This window comes from Alexandromys fortis, unplaced genomic scaffold (assembly GCF_014885135.2).
Source record: "Alexandromys fortis isolate MF-2015 unplaced genomic scaffold, M_Fortis_MF-2015_v1.1 scaffold_10, whole genome shotgun sequence".
NCBI classification, from domain to species: Eukaryota; Metazoa; Chordata; class Mammalia; order Rodentia; family Cricetidae; genus Alexandromys; species Alexandromys fortis.
The window spans coordinates 16,243,840-16,263,314 of record NW_026067895.1 but is presented as its reverse complement, the minus strand read 5'-3'; the positions used below and the strand labels follow the sequence as shown (position 1 = coordinate 16,263,314).

The 19,475-nt window shown below is 43.0% G+C and overlaps 1 protein-coding gene across 1 annotated transcript in view; it reads left to right on the top strand.

Moving 5' to 3' along the window:
* Positions 1-19,190, top strand: part of Sgms1 (sphingomyelin synthase 1) — an 83,270-nt gene extending 64,080 nt beyond the window's left edge. The window contains 4 exon segments of the mRNA XM_050157565.1: positions 1,266-1,383; positions 12,828-12,981; positions 16,584-16,750; positions 17,363-19,190. Of these exon segments, the coding sequence (XP_050013522.1) occupies positions 1,266-1,383; positions 12,828-12,981; positions 16,584-16,750; positions 17,363-17,542 (619 nt within the window). The 3' untranslated portion in view covers positions 17,543-19,190.
* The last annotated feature ends 285 nt before the right edge of the window (positions 19,191-19,475 follow it).

Genomic DNA, 19,475 nt, shown 5'->3' with positions numbered 1-19,475 from the left:
GACTATGAGAAAATGATTAAAGCCAGCTCTGACAATGACAGTTTGACCAACTTGTGAAATACAGATAAGGAGACATAATACCCACCCGTCTTTATTTAGTAAATCCTGAATTAACTTGAACTGTGTGTATCCCGGTGATATGCCGGTAGAGTAGTAGGAAGTTGTTGTGATACACACACACACATATCACACAGGTAGTCGGTCACGTTATTGCTCTTACTAAATCAACGATTATGAATGACAGTATTTCATTTGGCTTCCACACTCCATTGACCAAGCTAATGGTAGAGCACAATGGTAGAGCAACCACACATTTGCTTTTCTAAAGGAAAAACCTGTCCACTGTTCCTAAATTTTCTTTTTTGCTAAATCATATTTACCCAAGCCAAGAAAAAGACCTTGAGCCTAAATATGTGATATACACCATGTGATGTATCTCCCATAGCCCGTGGCTGAATGGGAGAAAGTTAGAGAGTGAAGGCTTCTACTTAAGGAGACACTTGGGACTACATTAATGAGGTCAAGTCTAAGAAACAGGTAGAATTTGGTGCTAGAGTTCATAGGACACGATATATGCCTGTATTCATCTCGCTCATTACAAACTAATGGCTCTTCCTTGTCCTTCTTTCTACTTTGTAGCCCTCTGTCTATGCCTGCTCTCTGTCGGGGGCTCCAGATCGTATTTCTAGAGTGGTTATCCCTGTTGTACCTGTTAGGAAGAGGAGAGAAGTACTGTCTGAGGTAGCAAAGCAATGAGGAGCAGTGTCGGGGTTTTACTCTGCTTTTCGTAGTTCTTCCTTTGACCCCAGGATGCCTCGAACATCAGTTCCGGATGTGTACTCCCTCGCTGTTTCCTGTCTGACTCCTTGAAGTTTTCGTGCTCACGTCATTCTGAGCACCTTGACGTTTTAGACAGAGAGACACAAAATTTAAATGCCCCGGGTCCTGCATGGCTCGGACCACTCCAAATAAGATCTGCTTATCCACTAGTTGAATGTCAACTCAGATTTAAGGCCCGTAAAGCCTAGTTTGTAGCAGTATAAATCCGTGTGATCCTTTTGGATAATGGCCATATATATAAAGCACAGCCTACAGTATTCTAAAACTCCCCACCTAGATCTTTTGCCAGTGATACTTTACCACTCTGATTTCAGGCTCTTGAGTAGGTTTTTGGGTTTGTTCTGTTGGGTCTTTGAAAACTTTTAAGTAAATGAACCTGAGGAATTTCTTGACTGAGAATCTGCCCTGTTTTTCCCTTTTTCTAGGTCTATTGTTAGCAGAAGATTTTTCTGCATAGTGGGCACGCTGTACCTGTATCGGTGTATTACAATGTATGTAACTACACTCCCAGTACCCGGCATGCATTTCAACTGTTCTCCGAAGGTAAATTATTCCTCCCTGTCATTTCCCCTTTTTGTTTGTTTCTCCTCTTGCCCTGGGGACCTTACACTAAGGCCAAGATGAAAATTTGCTCAGAATCACTTTCATCTGGGAACATCCCTCAGCTATAGGGCCAGACGGCCACACCCTTCTCAGAATTCCCCAGCTTCGCCAGCCCCTCCCAGATAGGAACAAGTGTGGCCAGGGAGTGTGCTGGAAGCTCTCTGTGGAGGCAGAGCTCTTTGCTTCCTGCCAGACTATTAGATATGTTCCTTTGTGCAGATCTGGAAGCCTTCATCTGTGTTCCTTCACTGAGACAGAACGCTGTTTCCTGTGGCACTTGTCCCTCTCTCTGTCTTCCCATCAGTGCTTTCGGCAGGGCCAGGCAGGCACACTCGTGTCCCTTGGCAGTCCTCTGCTAGTTTTTGTGAGACTGTTCTTGGGAAGGATGAGAGGCCTTGCATCTGCTGCCTTTTCTTGTATCCCAGAAGATTTTGAAGCTGCCCTGTATCTCTTGCTTGGAGGCTCTGCCTTTGTACCAGATTCAAATAACCATTACTTTGGAAGAGATTTTAACTAGAAAATCCTTTGGAATGTCATCAAATAGAAAAAGACTTAATTCTTTAATACATTAAAGCTCCTTAGTGCAGTAAGAAAGGAAAGAAACTAAGTTCTTGCCTTGATTTCTTGATTTAAATATATATATTGCTATATAATATATATACAATACTATGCTTTGAGATCATTTATCTGCATTGAGCTGTGTGCTGCAAGAGCCAGCTGTCTTTGGTCCCATCCCTTTCTAAGTCTCTTCCTGCCAAAGGAGACCTCTTCTCAGAGAAGTTTTAGAAAGGGGCTTGCAATATTCTCTCTGGATTTTTTTTGTGGCATCTTTATGATAGGGAGTTCTGGATTCTTTTGGTTTTCGTGTGCACTTTGTTTCTTCTCGGACTTAGCAAACATTCCCACAGAGGTGATGGGTTGCTTTCCTGACTCTGCGAGGTTCACTGCATTCTGGAGAATGCACATTTCGAGTACCGCACTCAGCCAGCCCTCCTCCATCTCTGCCCCGCTCTGTTCCTGGTCCTTGCTCAGTCCTTCTTAGGAAGCCAGCCTCATGTTTCATTTAGTGAATTTTTCCCAGAACCCACTTGCAATGCCCAGATTACAGAATTCGCTCGTTCATTTCCTTATTTTCTATTTGGAAAGACCTTGTCGTTGAGAGTCCGGCAGCTCTCGCTGAGAGTGTGGTTGATAAACAGAATGTTCTGTACTGTCCCCTGACAATTGTGGCACACACCCAAGGGCAGTTCAACTCTTAATAGAGTCTGAATATTGGTAAAGTTGCCACAGAGAAGTAGGTAGATGTGGATTCTGACGATAAGTCTGCGTCCGGGGCCTGTTTTCCATTCCCAGTTCTAGTGCTGTGCCATTGTGAGGGTGTATGCATTTCGAATCAGCTCTTCAAGTCCAGAGTGGCGAGTCAGCCAGAGTCATCAGTGAACCTAACCACAGTCCATGGCTAAGAAGAGCTCTGGGGTTTTGTTGGTAGCAGGCACCACACAGAGATTAACTCAAACATGTCATCCATGTTTTGGCCGGAAATCCAATAGTGCCGTGATTTTATGGCAGGCTTCTAAAACTCAGAATCTTAAAAACAAACAGTTGAAGGTGTGTTAGCACACCTCAGCACATAGTAGTTCAAACCAGTCTAATTTATTTTGTCCAAAAAGGAAAAATTCTGCACACAGCTCTTTTAATGCAGGACTTCATGTAGCACAGGGAACACAACTTTTTATTTTGTTCTGGAATTTTCAAATGTATTCAGTGTAGAGAGGCTAGTGTAAGGAAATCTGTTCTACCCAACACTCAGGTTCAGTCCTTATCACAACGTGTTAGTTTCGGTTCATCTGTAGGCCTTTTTTATTTTGGAAGTATTTTAAAACATATATCAGACAGTGTCAGCCACTAAATCACTGCAGATGTAGCATGTGCCAGAATACTGGACATTAATTACATAAGTGTTAGACTCTTGGTAGTCTAACTAATAATTCTTTAGCCTTGAGAGTGGAATAGTCTGTCTGTCTTGAAGGCATTTCTGATGGTTAGTTTGCACTCGTTAGGATCCAGAGTCTATACATATTTGCCGGGCCTGTCTGTCAGACTCCCCACTCTACCCCTACCCCCATCAGTGAAGTGTAGAGCTCGGATCCTCGGTCCTGATCTCCACCTGCAATCACACTCTAAATGGCCTCATCTGTGTCATTTGTTCCTCGCTCCTCCATACTTTTTCTCAATAGGAAGTTGTGTTTGGAGACGTGACTTGATTCAGTTTTAGCGTGTTTAGCAGGAATTCTTCATGGAGAGAACTCAGAGAGCTGTTTGGATCCAAGGCGAAGAGCTGCAAAGGACCCTCGGGTAGCAGATCGAGCTTGAGACTCGCTGTTCTGCCACATGTTGGAATGTCCCAGTATGGGACAGCGTCACAAGGAAGAGAAGGTTGGCACGTTAGAGGTCTCAGAGACCACGCCAGGCTGAGGGAATTAGAATCAAAAAGAGCCTTGTAAAATGTCTCTGATCAAGACATCATCATTGCCCTCAGCCTCTAAGACCAAGAGTCTACAGGAAGCAGAAAAAACACTGGGTCACATGTCAGTCTGCTAGCCATGAGACAGATGAAAGTTCATGGGCAAATTTAACTAATAATGTCTTTGATGTGATCTTAAGGATTTGTGAGTGAGCGGAGACAATGTAGAAAGGGCTCTATCATTGTAAGATTCTGCAAGCAGGGAAGGGACTTGGTATGGCTGTCCTTCTCTTCTACTGAGGATCGGGCAGTTTGCATTAAACTCCCTGTAAACGGAGATTTTTCTCCATCCTGCCAGTTTCTCTCCGCCCACCATGTCCCTACAGTCCCTTATGAAATAACCATTCTGAGGCTTAATGTCATTTACAATTGTTTGGCCAATAGCCAGGTCTCTTAGCTGGCTAGCTCTCTCTTATAAATGAACCCATTTCTATTAATCTGTGTATCACTGCGTGGATGTAGCTTAAGGTGATGTGGTGATGCCCTGGCATCTCACTTGCCCGGCAGCTACATGGCATCTCATCCACTCTGCCTTCTCTTTCTCCCTATTATTGTTTTGACTTACCACTAGCTATATTCTGCCTGGCTATTGGATGAAACAGCTTTATTCATCAACCAATAAGAGAAATACGTAGTCACAGCATACGGAAGAACATCCTACATCAGCACCCACTATGTTTTATGAGCTCAGGTACAAGAGATGGGCCAGGTAGAGATAACTTTGTTGAAAACACCTTAAAATTTACCTGGTTCAGGATTGTCCCTTATGGAATGAAGTTTTGAGATGATGCCGTAATAGGATCAAGATGAGCCACTAACCCCAAAGATGAAAACACCACACAGATCCGAGCCGTGTTCAAGGGTTAAATTGACAATAATTAGAAGGAATGAGAAAGGAAGGGAAAGATTTCAATGACTGGGTTTTTTTCTTTTTTACCACTCGGATAATTATAAATGGGAAGGAAGGGCGTTAATGACTTTGGGACGAACACAAGTACTTGTGAGACAGCTAAGTGACACCTATAATGGTTAGGTTTGTAGTCTCAAGTTGAAGTGAAAACCAGGGCTAGGAAATAACTATTTGTGATTTGTCATCTTGTGAATGATGGTAAAAGCTGGGACTATGAATGAGAAGTCCATAGAAAGGGCAGAGAATCTTTAATGCTTATGTATAGAATTGGATAGTCAGCGTCTGAGGTCTCTCTAGGCCTGTTTCTTACTATGAGGACGGCATCACTCATTCAGACTGCAAGAAAATGCAGATTGCTAATGTGATTGCAGTTGGCTAATACAAGTTATTTCTTCGAGCAAACGTCTCTGGAGAGCCTGTCCTGTATGGACATAGTGTTGAATATTAAGGGCACAAATGTACATAGCAAGTCTCCCATCCATCTCTCTCCTCCCTCCATGGGCCTCTAGAGCTAGGATCCTTGTGTGATCCATCAGGTCTCTCCCTGGCTTGTTCACTCCTCCCTGTATGAATATGAAGGTCCCAGTTGCCATGGATACACAGGAAAACAGCCATTGTGCTGTGCATGCAAGCTGCCCTGCAGGTGTGTCTGAGCCAAGGTTCTGAAGGACAAGTCAGAATCTGTCAAGTGGAAACAGAGAAGATGGATAGAAAGGGATCATGCAAAGGACTGTAGAATAACTTGAGGTTTAGTGAGCACAGGTATCTGGTTCTCTGGCCTCAGGGGCCTGAGATGAAGTAAAACAGGCAGGGTGTGGGCAAATTTGAAAGGGCTTTATACCTTTCTAATGAGTTTTGACTTCAAGGACCATAGGAAGCCTGGAAAGGTTTTAGTAGGAAGTTACTATGTACTCACAATTTATCTTTTGGGTACTAGTCATATAGTAGGGTGCTTGGGAGAAAAGGAGATAGACTTTGATTGGTGCCAAATCATGTACCCCTTTTTCATTCTCACTGTGGTTCCAAATATGGTTTATTTTCATTTAATGCTGAAAACTCTGAGTGGAGGAAACTGCAGTCAGTTCAGAGATATGTGGCTCTGACTAATGTTTCAGAGCTGCCAGGTGACAGAGGCAGGACATCTGGCCACTGTCTGTTGTAGATGGTACTTTTCCATGGTTGTGTGAATTGGTGAGGAATACCTAGACCTGGCTGATAGCTCTGTCACTGTTGAGGGAAACATTGAGGAGGCAAAAAGCCTTACAGATATTAGGAGCAATCGACTGTGAAGAGGCAAGACATTAACTGAGCAGTTCCAGAGAGCCTTAGAGGTGACTATGTACACCTCAGGGGAAACCTTACCTGTAAGTGGAAGTTTCTCTGTCCCATAGCTGCTCTCAATTAAATACTCAGTCTTATATTAATTATAAATGCTTGGCCAATAGCTCAGGCTTATTGCTATCTAGCTCTTACATTTTAAGTTAACCCATGTGGAGGTACCTTTGTTAGTATGGCACATTTATCTACTGCTTCCTCAGCATCTGGCTGGGTGACTTCTAATTCTGTCTTTCTCCTTCCCATCATCCTTTGTTTGGTTGCCCTACCTATACTTCCTGCCTGGCTACTGGCCAATCAGCATTTTATTAGCATGACGTATTCATCTCCTGTTCCCATGCATTTGGCTGGTGACTCCTGACTCTGCCCTTCTCCTTCCCATCATTCTTAGACCAGTCACCCTTCCTATACTTCCTTCCTGTTTTAGTGTACTAATTTGAGTGACAAGTCTTAGCAGTATACAAGAGGATTATTCCACACCACTTCCCACTGGCTTAGGGTACAGGAGGTGGGCAATGGCAGTTTGATCTTAGGGAGTGGTCTTGGAGCTACCTGGGCATGAGAGACCATCAGTGATAACTCTGAAAAAGCCAGACTGTTCTGCTTGGGAACTCTCCCTCTGGCCATGATGGGTTTGTCAAGCTTTGTTTCTTGCTTTTGCAGTGCTGGGACTTGAGCCCAGGCCCTGTCATCTATCTTTCTCACTGAGCTGTAGCCTCATCCCTCAGGGTTATGCTTGAGACAGTTTGAACATGGCAATATCAGTTTGCAATAAATCAAAAGAAACTTTATAACTTGAGATAACACTTTAGAAAAAAACTAATAAATGTAAAAAATAGAAAATGATTATTTGGTAGCTATTGCAGAAATAATTCAAAAATTATAATCCATAATGGGTGGTGTTGAAGCTTTTGGGAGAGGGTTGGGTCCAATAGTATTTAAACAGTTTTTTATAATCACATTTCTTATTAATTATTAAAGGGCAAAGATAACATATTTAGTGGAGAAATCTGGCAGGCATTGTGTGGCCAGATGGCCACACCAGTAGCCGGACAAATGTCACCAGGGCTTCCTCACAGGTGCACTGGGATAGAGACCACAGCCGTTCTGTTTATTCTGCCAACAGCATTTAATTTGAATTTAAGCAGACTGCAGCATTCAGAGAAAATCCAAGGAAGGAGATGATCTTAAAGTGTGACTATCACAGGAGAAGAAAATGAAGACAGAAGCTCTGTCATTTCTGTGAAAAGCCAGAGCACGACAGGCCCCTTGGCACTGGTCCCTGAGTTGATCCTAGGTCAGTGGGGAGGGATCCAGAGATGATGCTGGGGCTGGTGAGTGGTCTGCATAGAGGCTGTGAGGTGTGACTGAGGTTGGATCACTGTAGATTTCATGCATGATTATAGCTTCTTACTTTGGATTTTGGAGTGAGGTGTTATAAAACTTATGACACAGGAAAAGAGAAGCAGATGTAGTAAAATACTGACATGGAGTCAAAATGAAGGGCTTTGTTATTTTTCCATATAAAAATTTCAAAATAAAAACATGAGTACATTTTTTGTAGCCTCTACTTCCTAACTAGGTTGACTAGAGGAACTTGAACACTCCTACCCCCCAAATTTAGAGCAATGTAATTTTATTATAGGGACATTTTGCTTTAAACACTGGAGTGTGAGTAACAGATCCAGAGTGGATCCAATTTAAAGTTTTTATGAAGCCTTTGGATAGTGTCCTTATTAAAGGCTATGAAAAATTTTTATTTTTGGCTGGAGTATAAAGAGACTGGTGGTAGATTAGTGTCTTGTTGCTGAGGTTGCTTAGAGACCTCCACCCACCCCAAAGCCTGCTTAATGTAGGAACTGATGCAAACATTTGAGTGTGGAAAAGGGCCAAACCGTCCATAGCCAAGTGGAATAAAAAGTCCTGGAAACCATGTAGAAGTGCTTAGTGAAGCCTCCTGCTGAGAAGTCGTGGTGGGTGTGGTGGCATTTGCAGAGGAAAGCCTGTCTCTGCAGAACTGGGAGAGTTCAAGAGTCTCCTGAGTGGTAGGGAGCTGATCACAATGAGCATCCAGCAGAGCCGCAGGTTCACAGAGAGCCAGAGCAATCTCCTTTGCATCTGCTGGCTGTTAGGAACTGAGCCTGAGGTTCCCCCTCCAAAAATTGCCTCAACTTGATAACAGTAATACTGTCCTCAATTTCTGTAATGCGAGCAGTCACTTTGAAAACAGGTAGTACCTGAGGCTGGGAGAGATAAAATGTTTCCTGCTTGGTTAACCTAAAAACTCTTGTCGGAACATGAAGTTCGTAGGGAAAGGCGAGAGTACAGGGAAGAAAATGGAGTATCGATTGAATCCAAACAAATTATGTGCATGTATGAATATTTAGTAAAGGGGTTTTGGGGGAGGGGAGAAGTGGACAGTTTCAAGACAGGGTTTGTCTATGTAGCCCTTGACTGTCCTGGTACTTGCTCTGTAGACCAGGCTGGCCCTGAACTCAGAGAATCCACCAGCCTCTGCCTCCCAAGTACTGGGACTAAAGATGTGTGCCACCACACCCAGCTTAAATAAAGTATTTAAAATAGAGCTTGAGTTAGACTTGAGCTCATTTTTGCTCCTATGAAGTGTATCTGAGGATCCAGTGAGATGGTTTAGCATCTGCCATCAACGTCAAGTTCAGTCCTCGCACCATTGTCAAGGTGGAAGGAAAGCACCAACTCAACAGTCACCATCTGGCCCCGACATGTGTACTGTGGCACACTCATGCACAGCTCCCCCCCATACACAATCAAAAATAAATAATAAAGTATATTTGTAAGCGAGACATGATGGTGCATACCTGTAACCCCAGCACTAGGAAAGGCCCTGAGTTTGAGGCTAGTCCAGACTCCATGATAAGAACCTGTCCCACACATACAAAAAAATCTCTTGGAGGTCAGTGTAGCATAATAGAAAGCAAGGAGAGCTCGAGTTGGGTTGAGAGTACCTGGCTTAAGAAGGCATAGGAAAAGGTTAAATCAATTAAATTTTATTAGAACAGCAACGAAGTATGAACTTGGAAATGCTGCCCCCTTGCTGTTTCAGGAGGTGCTTACAGCCACGGGGTGCTCTCTCCAGGAGCCGGGTAGGATCATTTGTATTTGGCTCACAGATAGGGCCCCTTGTTCTGATTCGAGTCTGTGTGTGTCCTCAGGAGCAGTCCGCAGCCCTCTGTGTACTTCTCTTCTGCAGGATGACCATCATAGCCCCGCTGTTAGCCAGCAGACGAGCGTAGGAGGGTGCAAGGAGGCAGCTGATGGGAGAATCCTGTTACAAGTTTGGGATCTGTGAAAAGGGAACGTAGTGTTGTGTTCTGTAAAGCCGCCCCACTACTCCTTTTTTTACTGAGCAATTAGGTGACAGGAGAACAAAACAAGAAGAGAGCAGGCGACTTTGAGTGACTGATCTTCCTGCTAAGGAATCTATCCTTCCTTTCTTACTCTCCTAGTGGGGCCTCAAGAACTTTCATATCCTTAGTGTGCGAGTATCCAGTCTTGTTCTCAGAGGGCCACCTGCCCGTTAAAACTCAGACAACAGCATGCTTTGCCGTCATTTGTGGAGCTGACTGAGCCCGCCCTCCGAGCATGTGGCTTTCTCAGTGGCAGGATGCTCAAGGCAGGAGCCCACCGGTTCTGTTTCTGTCGCTGCTGTGTGTGTGTGATCCCTGTGTGGTCAGCTGCCCTGCTGTTGGTCTGGGTGCTTTAAGAAGCAGCTTTTGGGGACATGTGATCAATAATAATGCATTTTCTAGTTTGAAGGAAGACTCTTATTTAGGATCAATACACTGTAATTGGCAATGTAGGTAGACTGATTGAATGGCATTTTCCTAAGAGATCCTTGGCGGACCAGGGTAGTTGAAATGCGACATTGATAGTGTGCTCATACTTGTTACTCCCTCTGGATCCGGTGATCAGTCTGATCAAACTCTGAGGGACTAGCATGGCCGCTGGCACGGTACTTTGCTAATAGTGTGGTCGTGCCTTGTTTAAAGACAAGAATGCTTTCAGGCAAACTCTGTGCCCCTGAGATTTAGCGTGTTCCTTCTAGACTGCAAAACTAGCCTTCTAGCATATGACTGTGTTGAGCATTATAGGCGAGTGTAACCTGATTTCAGTATTTATATGTCTAGCCAGGAAAACATACAATGTAAACTAAAAGATTTACTGAAGGTGCAGCTCAGGGCAGTCGCCAGGAATGGAGCTTGCTCTTGGGGGGCCAAGGGAATAGTGTGAAGTCCTAGAACATGGCTGTGTGCTACTGTAGACCTAGTAGACACTGCACACTTAGGCTGTGCTCCACTTGTAAAGACTGTTTTCCCTCACTAATAAATTGACACATACTGTAATCTTTATAAACTTTGGTTTAGTATTCCTTTGTAATGATACTTACCTTAAAATACATTGTAAAGCAAATATACTGTAAAAATACATGTAAAACAGAAGTATTTTCTTAAGACACACAGTAGCCCTGGTCTGCAGCAGATCCTCTATACACGGGATCCACTCATCACCATTCACAGGGTCCCCTCCCTCATCACCATACATAGGATCCCCTCTTAGAGGTCAGTACTTACCCAGTTACAGTTCTGTAAGTGTGCTTAACAGACAGCCAAGTGTCACTTTCCTGTAATTCAGTGACTTTTAGTCTGTGCCCCCCCTACTTTTGGAGGTGAGGGTTGAATGACTTTCATAGGGGTCACCTAAGGTCAGGAAACACAGATATTTACAGTACAATTCATAGTAGCAAGATTATAGTTATGAAGTAGCAGCATAAAAAATCTCTTGGGTCAGGGGTCAGCAGAGCATGAGGAACTGTGTTAAAGGATCACAGCATTAGAAAGGTGAGAACTGCTGCTCTAATTACCTTTCCCTTTCTGTACAGTAGTTTGCTCCCCGGAGTTGATAATTGCCTTGTGTTTTGTTTTGTTTCAGTAGTTTTCTATATGTTTCTTTCTACTCAACTTATGCCTTATAGTCAAAAGCCTTAACTAACCCACCAGTCTCCTGCCCTCGGATACCTCTGGAAAGCATCTAGACTGGGCACTTTGTGAGTCCATGTTGCCGCTGCCACACAGTGCTGTGGCTCTCCCTTCATTGCCTCTCAGAAAGGTCTTCCTCTCTCTGAGTTTACTCACCAGCTTTGGAGAATGCACCCTCTGCAGATCCTGGAGAAGAAGAGAGACGTGACAAATTTTCTAAAGTCTTATGTACATATAAAGGGTTAGCTGCATGGCTAGGTCTAAAATCTAAATTGGAAATCACATTGCTTAATAAATCGAAGCTCTCTCCCTGCCCTCAAGCAATCTCTTTTTCTGGAATGTTCTCTCAAAGTCATATCCGTATGGATCCTTCATCTAAAGCTTGGTTTTAATCTCTGAGGACTTTGGCACTGCAGTACCCAGTTCTGAAGTGCCACAACATGAAATCTTTCGGTGTAAGTCTGCTTCCGTTTGCTGAGCATTCAAAATTGCCTTTGTATTAGAAGAGTCAAATCCTCTGGGATCTGGCAGCTTGCTTTCCTGAAGTAGATAACCTGATTGCTATTTGCAAAGGAAAAGATAATGAAACATGCATTTTTCCGAAGCTGGGGTCTTAGCAATTAAATGTTGAAAGGGGATTATGGTAATTAGACTGGCCAACTAAAATGAACGGGAATGCTGCAGGGACTGAAGCGATGGTTCTGTGGTTAAGAGCATTTGTGGCTCTCATAGAGGACCAGGGTTTGACCTCCCAGCACCCACATGGTAGCTCAGAACCATCCATAACTGCTCTTTCAGAGGACTCTCTTCTGCACCAGGCACACACTTGATATACATACATACATGCAAGTGAAACATCCATGCACATAAATAAATCTAAGAAAAAAAATTGATCAAAAAGAATACTGCAGTCATAGATACAAACATTTGCATGTCTTTGGTGGAGCAAATACACGTGGTATCAAGTGAGTTAGTTAAGCCATTTATTACTTGAATATCCAGCCGAGGCTTGCATCTTAGGCAGATAGATTGCTTTATAAGTTTCTCTCCAACTCTTACTAACAGGAAAAATAGCCACTGTTGCCTGTGTAATTTCAGAGGGCTGAATGTACATCGTTTTGAGTCCCTTGTTTCATGTATTTAACTGACTAACCTCCAATTGCTTTAGCTGATAATTGTTATCCTTTGGGCAAAAATGTTTGCTTAAGAGTCATGCTTTCTTTTTCCAAAGTAGAAATTACAGTAAATCAACCATTAATTCCTTCTGCTTCATTGTATTAAAATTTAAGTTGGATACAGGCGTATAGCTTAGTAGTAGAGCACTTGCCTTCCATGCTTGAGGCCCTGCGTTAAAATCCTGAACCTAAACATTGCTGAAATGTACTATCGAAGAAACGCCAGTGTCTGAATGAGGTTCTAGATCCAGATACGGCATTGCTAGTACCATACACTTTCCAGGGGCTGCCACTAACACGATGAACAGTGTGTGCACACTTGATGAGGAGGACCGTGTGTGTTTTAATAAAGTATACGAAAAGCCAATGGGATGCTAACGAAGGTTCATGGGACTAATGGTGAATCTCATTTCTCCTTTCCATAGCTCTTTGGAGACTGGGAAGCTCAAGTGCGGAGGATAATGAAGCTCATCGCCGGAGGCGGCTTGTCCATCACCGGCTCTCACAACATGTGCGGGGACTATCTGTACAGTGGCCACACGGTCATGCTAACACTCACCTACTTATTTATCAAAGAGTGTAAGTCTAAAACAGCCTTGCTTTGTACTGTCTTCACCCGCCACTCCCCATGGTCCTTTGGAAAGTCCCCTAAAGCCAGGCCGGAGGCGTGAGGACTGCTGTCTTATCTTACTGTGCCTGTGCACCCGGCGGATGTGAGGAAAGACCTTAGCTGCGGCTCTTGTGGGGGGTGCTCGGTTCCTGGATGGCAGCTGTAATATTTGGTCAGTTTTAAATATATGTAACAGAATCATTTACATAAGTGTGTATGTATATATATGAGTTTGAGTGCGTGTATATGTATGTGTGTATATATGTGTGTATGTACATATATGTGTATATGTATGTACGTATATATGTGTGTGTGTGTGTATTCTGCTACTTTGTCCTTTCAGATTGTTTTTGGTACATGAGGCTTAGTTCATTCTTTCTCATTGCTGTTAGAATTTGAGCCCTATAATTGAACAACAGATTATTTGTTTCTCCGGAAAATTCAGTTTTCCTCAAAATTTTACTGTCATAAACTGTTAAGTGAACACTCTCTAAGCAGTTCCCCTGAAGAGTGCTGAGTGAAGTAGGATGCTGTGGTCCTGCAGAGAAGGGACGCATGCCACCGCCACAGTCCGGAAATGTTTTAGGTGCATTGTAACAGAAAGCCAGTGTGCTGGGAGCTGAGAGTAGTAATGAGAGAAAGAATCAATAGATAAGTAGCAACAATCAGAGGGTACCCTAAGCTGCAAGGCAGAGTCGGTGGGGTACATGTAGGGAATGGGAGAATCGGGAATAGTGTCTTCTGAATCTCTTTCAAAGAGGGAGAAAACACCCCGGCAGGAGCTTTCAAGGGGCATTGGAGAGAGCAGACCAGAGACCAAGAGATAGGTCATTGGTTTCTGTTGTAGTTATGCAGAGTGGGTGTGGCCTGACCTGCCCATCACCCATGGGGAGAAGTGGAAGGTACAGAAGCGGGGGGGGGGGGGGGGGGGGGGGGGGGGGGGGGGGGGGGGGGGGGGGGGGAGTGTACATATCAGATAGGAAGCAGGGAAGGAGGAAAAGGAAGCAGATTGGCCAGCCCTGACCTTGAAACAAAAGTAAAAGGATGTGACTATGTGATCAAATAAAGTGAATTCTAGTAATGTCTATTCAAAGGGTACATGCACCTTATCTCATAATATAACCAGATATAGAAAACGGGAACCTTAGGGGTCAGATGCCATTGGCCCTTTGGGAAAGGAGTGCCTGCCCCCTACTGGTCAACACCTGAAATAGTTTCTCATGTTAAAATCTATAAGGGACCAGGCAAGCATCATGCAAGAATCACAAGACTCTGGTGTGGGATCCTGGAACTCTCAGCCACCAGCACTATGACCCTGGGAAAAATCTTTAATCTCTGTGCGACTTTTTGTTTCTTCATCTTTAAAATGAATTTTTATTTCATGAGTGGGGAAGAAGTTATAAACATTTAAAAAAAATGGTGTGGATGGATACTCACAGGAAATGTATATATAGTAGCTGCTTTTTCTGTATCATTAAGGTATCAAGTATGAATATTAGTGGGCTATTCCTGCCCCCACCACCCAATTTAAAATTGGGGGAAAAAAATCAAAGAAAAAAAACCCTTTCCTCCCTCTCCTCCTGATCCCTCTTGTCCTTGTTTATTGTTCATTACTTATACAACCCTGTGATTAGTGTCTTCCTCCGTTCTCCCCTTCTGGCAAGGCTTCCCCCACCAAGGCCCTCCTTTGCCTGTTCTGAGCGTTGGTCCAGGCATCTCAAGCAGGACCTGTCTCTGATCATGGTAGATGCACACTGTCTTAGTGGGTGACTGACGGACCTCCTGAAAATCCAGGAAAATGCAGTACCTTCTTCCTGGAAGTGGGGGCGGTAGATCCTTTCAAACTTCTCTCTGAACTCCCAGGCCCTTTAGCCCTCTACCCCTTGAGAATGGGAAAGAGGAAGACATACCTTTACTAACAGAGGGCTGTCTCCGCAATCTCCCCAGATCCGGGTACAGACAAGTATTTGTGTGGCAGGGTCCTGTCTTTAGGAAGATGTTCGAACTACAAATTCCAGGCATTTGTTCTTTTATTTATACTTCAGAATTAGCAGCCTCAGTCTTTCTGATGATTGTTTAGTTACAGAACCCGGAAGGCAGGACGGCAGCCATACCAATTATAATTGCTTTTTCGTATTTAAGCCTCTGTGGCACAAACATGAGCTAAACAAGGATGGCTCCACTGAGTGTGCCAGCCTGGATGGGGGAAAGGCCATGAGGCCTCAACTCTACACAGAGAACTATAGACAACTGAGTAAAGCTGGGAACACGAGAGGGGGGCTCTCCCCAGGGAAAAGCGTCGCAATTGATTGCCCAGTGTCAAACGAAAACATACGTACAAGTAATATTATAGGGACTCGGCAGGATATTTGTGAATATGTCTGTATATATGAACACAAATGTATACAGTAACAATTAGTGAAAAAAGAGGCCTTGAACTTGAAGGAGAGTGGGGAGAATTTGGATAGAGGAAGGAGAAGGGAGAAATGTTGTAATTAAATTAAATTAAATTTTAAAAATGGATCTGTGACACATTGGGTATTGGGTTTATATGAAGCATTTGCCTCAGTTTATCAACATGTGAAATTTAATTAATGGTCATTGAATAGGGGTGGAGTGCTTGAGGTGTGAGCATGAGGGTATCAGGTAGGCACAGAAGTGTGCTTGTAATTCCAGAGCTGGTGTGGACAAGACAGGGAGCCCTGGGAGCAAGCTGAGGAGCTACACTAGTTGAATTGGTGAGCTGTGGTTTCGATTGCGAGGCCCTCCCTTGGCACATAAGGTAGAGAATCAAAAGAGTAACTCATCAACCACCTCCGGTTTCTACATGTGAGACACACATGTACCTCCATACATGTGTGTTAACAATCATACAAACGTGCATACACATACACACATAAACATGTCAGTAGACAGTCTTTGAAAGTAGCCAGCTGTGGTGGCACACACTTTTAATCCCAACACTCAGGAAGCAGAAGCAGCCAGATCTCTATGTGTTGGCCAGCTTGGTTCACAGAATGAGTTCCAGGACAGCTGGAGCTACACAGAGAGACCCACTGTCAAACAAGTAAGCAAAAAAACAAATCAAAAAAATTGAAGTGCATTGCAATAACCTGTGCCTATTTGGTTATAGTCACCTTTCCTTTTTTAAAATTTATTTACTTTTATATTGTGTGCATTGGTGTTCTGCCTGCAGGTATGTCTGTGTGAAAGTGCCCGATCTTAGATAGCTGTGAGCTGCACTGGGTGCTAGGATTTGAACCCGGGTCCTCTGGAAGAGCAGTCAGTAGTACCCTTAACCATTTAGCCTCCATAATCATTTTTTAAGTTACATTTCTAATTATATAAAGCAACTTCTAGCCCTATATAAATTACTGCTGCTTGTCACGTACTCATTGAAAGTTGTTTCCAGCTAGCCTTGGTTATAGAGAAATAAAGTCTTTTGGTTTGCTGGCCCAGGCTTTCAGGAGAAAAGATGTAGGCCAGTTGGTCTCGGGAATGGCAGAGGCATGACTGAGTGCCCTTCATGGTATCTGAGAACGGGACAATTGCAAATCTTTCTTCTTTCTAGATTCCCCTCGGCGACTCTGGTGGTACCACTGGGTTTGCTGGCTCCTCAGCGTCGTTGGAATCTTCTGTATTCTCTTAGCACACGACCACTACACTGTGGACGTGGTGGTGGCCTACTACATCACCACAAGACTCTTCTGGTGGTATCACACAATGGCCAATCAGCAAGTGAGTCTGCCCCTTGCCTGCCTTTGATTTTAGCTGTTCATGCCCAGCTCAGTGCCGCCATTGTAGGCTGGAGTCAGAGGAACGGGGAGGAAATGAATCTGTGGATATTTTCCACAGCTTCTCCTTCCTAGGAGTAGCAGACTGAGATGGCACTGGCTTTTATACCTCTGAGCCTCTGCAGAATCCGTTTTGTAAAGTGTTGCTATAATGACACAGATACTGCTTTCTTCTGAAATATAGACCCCTGCTGCCTGTGAAAAGAATATTCGCTAAGCCTGTGTCTACACTTTGCTTGATGTCCTTCTTAGCCTCCTTTTGTTATGTTGGGCCCCTCACTAGTTTTGTGGTTATATTTAAGTTTTCCCTTTTTATAAGCATAGGCTGGAAAGGAAAGGCTGAAATATTTAACAGGCAAGAGTTGAGGGAGTCTCAATTCCCCTTGCTGTGCTGGAATTTTATGGGTTTGGGGAATAGTATGGAGGACCCAGAGTAAAGCTGAGCTGTATGGATGGGTGTGGAGCAAGTCTGGGATCCTTTGAATTTCAACATGGGAAGTGTTTTTAAAATGAAAGATTGTAAGATAAACAATGTGCGTGTTCTTCGCTTTCTTAGGTGCTAAAGGAAGCATCCCCGATGAATCTCCTGGCCAGGGTGTGGTGGTACAGGCCATTTCAGTACTTTGAAAAGAATGTCCAAGGAATTGTACCTCGATCTTACCATTGGCCCTTCCCCTGGCCAGTAGTCCACCTTGGTAGGCAAGTCAAATATAGCCGGTTGGTAAACGACACATAACAGCGCTACGAAGAGGGGAATATGAGGACCTGTCCGAAGTGCTAAGAACTCCATGAGAGAAGATGCCATAAACAAACACCTCCCTCCTGCTATTATCTTTCAACAGTTACCTTGACTTAACCTATTGAGTTACCTGGTCAGCACTGTGATCTTTTTTTTTTCTCTCCAAAGGACCTACGGTGGACAACAATAAAGAAAATTGACCCTTCTCATGCACTGTACGCATTTCCTGTTGTTAAGCCTGGGGCTTCTCTAACCGGCAGCCACCACTTCCTCTGTGCAATTCAGCAGCGCCACCGTGCGCGCTTCCATGTCATAAGCTCTGGCCTTTCCAGCCATATCTGGAAATAAAGTGTGTTATTTTCTTGGGAAAACATACTTTTCATATCTCTTGCCCCAAAGACAGGGCTGTAAGCCATTTTCTAGCAAATGTCTCTATGAAGGGTTCAACGTGTCTGAACGGGATTTGGTTCCGAAATCTCTCTGCCTCCTGTGCTGATGCTCAGCTGAAGATGGTAGGTCTGGAGCAGGCTGCTCACTTGGGGTTTTATAAATCAGCAGAGACAGTGTATTAAAAACTGCAAAAAAAAAAAAAAAAAAAGGAAAAAAGATTCTGTTATAAAGTGATTTTTCTAAGTATTTCCTAACTTTATTTTTCAAAAATGATGTTATGAAAACCAAATTTGAAGATTTTTACATGTCACAGAAAAGAAAGTGAAAATTTAAAAATGCTTCTTGGGAGAGAAATTTGTCTATGTTTCTAGTGCCTTTCTTGTCTTGAGTGTATGGTCGGTAGGCAATCTTAAATGTTTTTATTTAAAATAAAGTATTCCATGAAAATATAAATGTATGTATACACTACTAAATTTTGCATTTATAGCTAAATTAAATGAAAAGACTGCTAATGGTTTTAAAAATGTTTTGAATTAAAGAATAGGGTTGTGAATTAAGAGTATGTGCCCATTCACATTTTGTGAGCAGGCAGTGATGGCACATACCACTGAAATTAGTTCATCTATTTGGTAGTTCAGTTTTAACTACTCAATAAAAACAGCCATGAATATTTTTTTTAAAGAGAGTTTTGAAAATGACCACTTAGCCTAAAACTTGAAAGCTATAAATTAGTTGTCCATACTCTCATGACAATTTTGTTGGTGAATAACAACAAAAAAAGAGATCTATTTCTTTAAAATAGATTTGTGCAGAACCTGCATGTTTTACTCCTGACATGCGTGTGTTTGGGGAAGTATTCTGCTCCATACTTGCCAACGTGGAGAACAAAATAGTTTTCTAAGAACGAAGAAGTATATATATATATATATATACATATATAAGATATCCATTCTGTATTTTATGTGCAGCAGAATTACCTTCTGTAGGTTGTATGTGTGTGTGTATGTGTGCACAAGCGTGTGTGTGTGTGTGTGTGTGCGCGCGCGCGCGCGTGTGCGAATGTGTGTTACTCACGAGGTGATATTTGTATTGTAAAACAATAATGGTGAAGGAAATAAAAAGGCTTTTAAATTTTTGTTTGTTTTGAATCTTTGTAAAGTTATTATTCCAGAGCGTATACTGAGATCTTACAGCTTACCTAAATCATAAATTAATCAAGATGCACTTTGTAATAAAAACTGATACTGAAAGTATATGGCCGTTCTGTTGTGTTCATCTTCACGGAACTCACGACTGTGTTAAATCAGTGCCGGAAACCAAGCCTCGAGATCTCCTCAAAGCATGTGTGATCCAAATCCTTAGTATTTACTTATTTCTCCATGCAGGACTTTAAGATGTATTTTTATCATCAAAAACTCCTACAGCTCTTTGCTTTTCAGTCTGTAAAAGGAAACACAGATAAGTTAAAATCAAACTGTTACTATTGTTTACCTGTGAATTCTTGAATTCGCAACCAAATTACTCACTTTTTTTTCTGTAA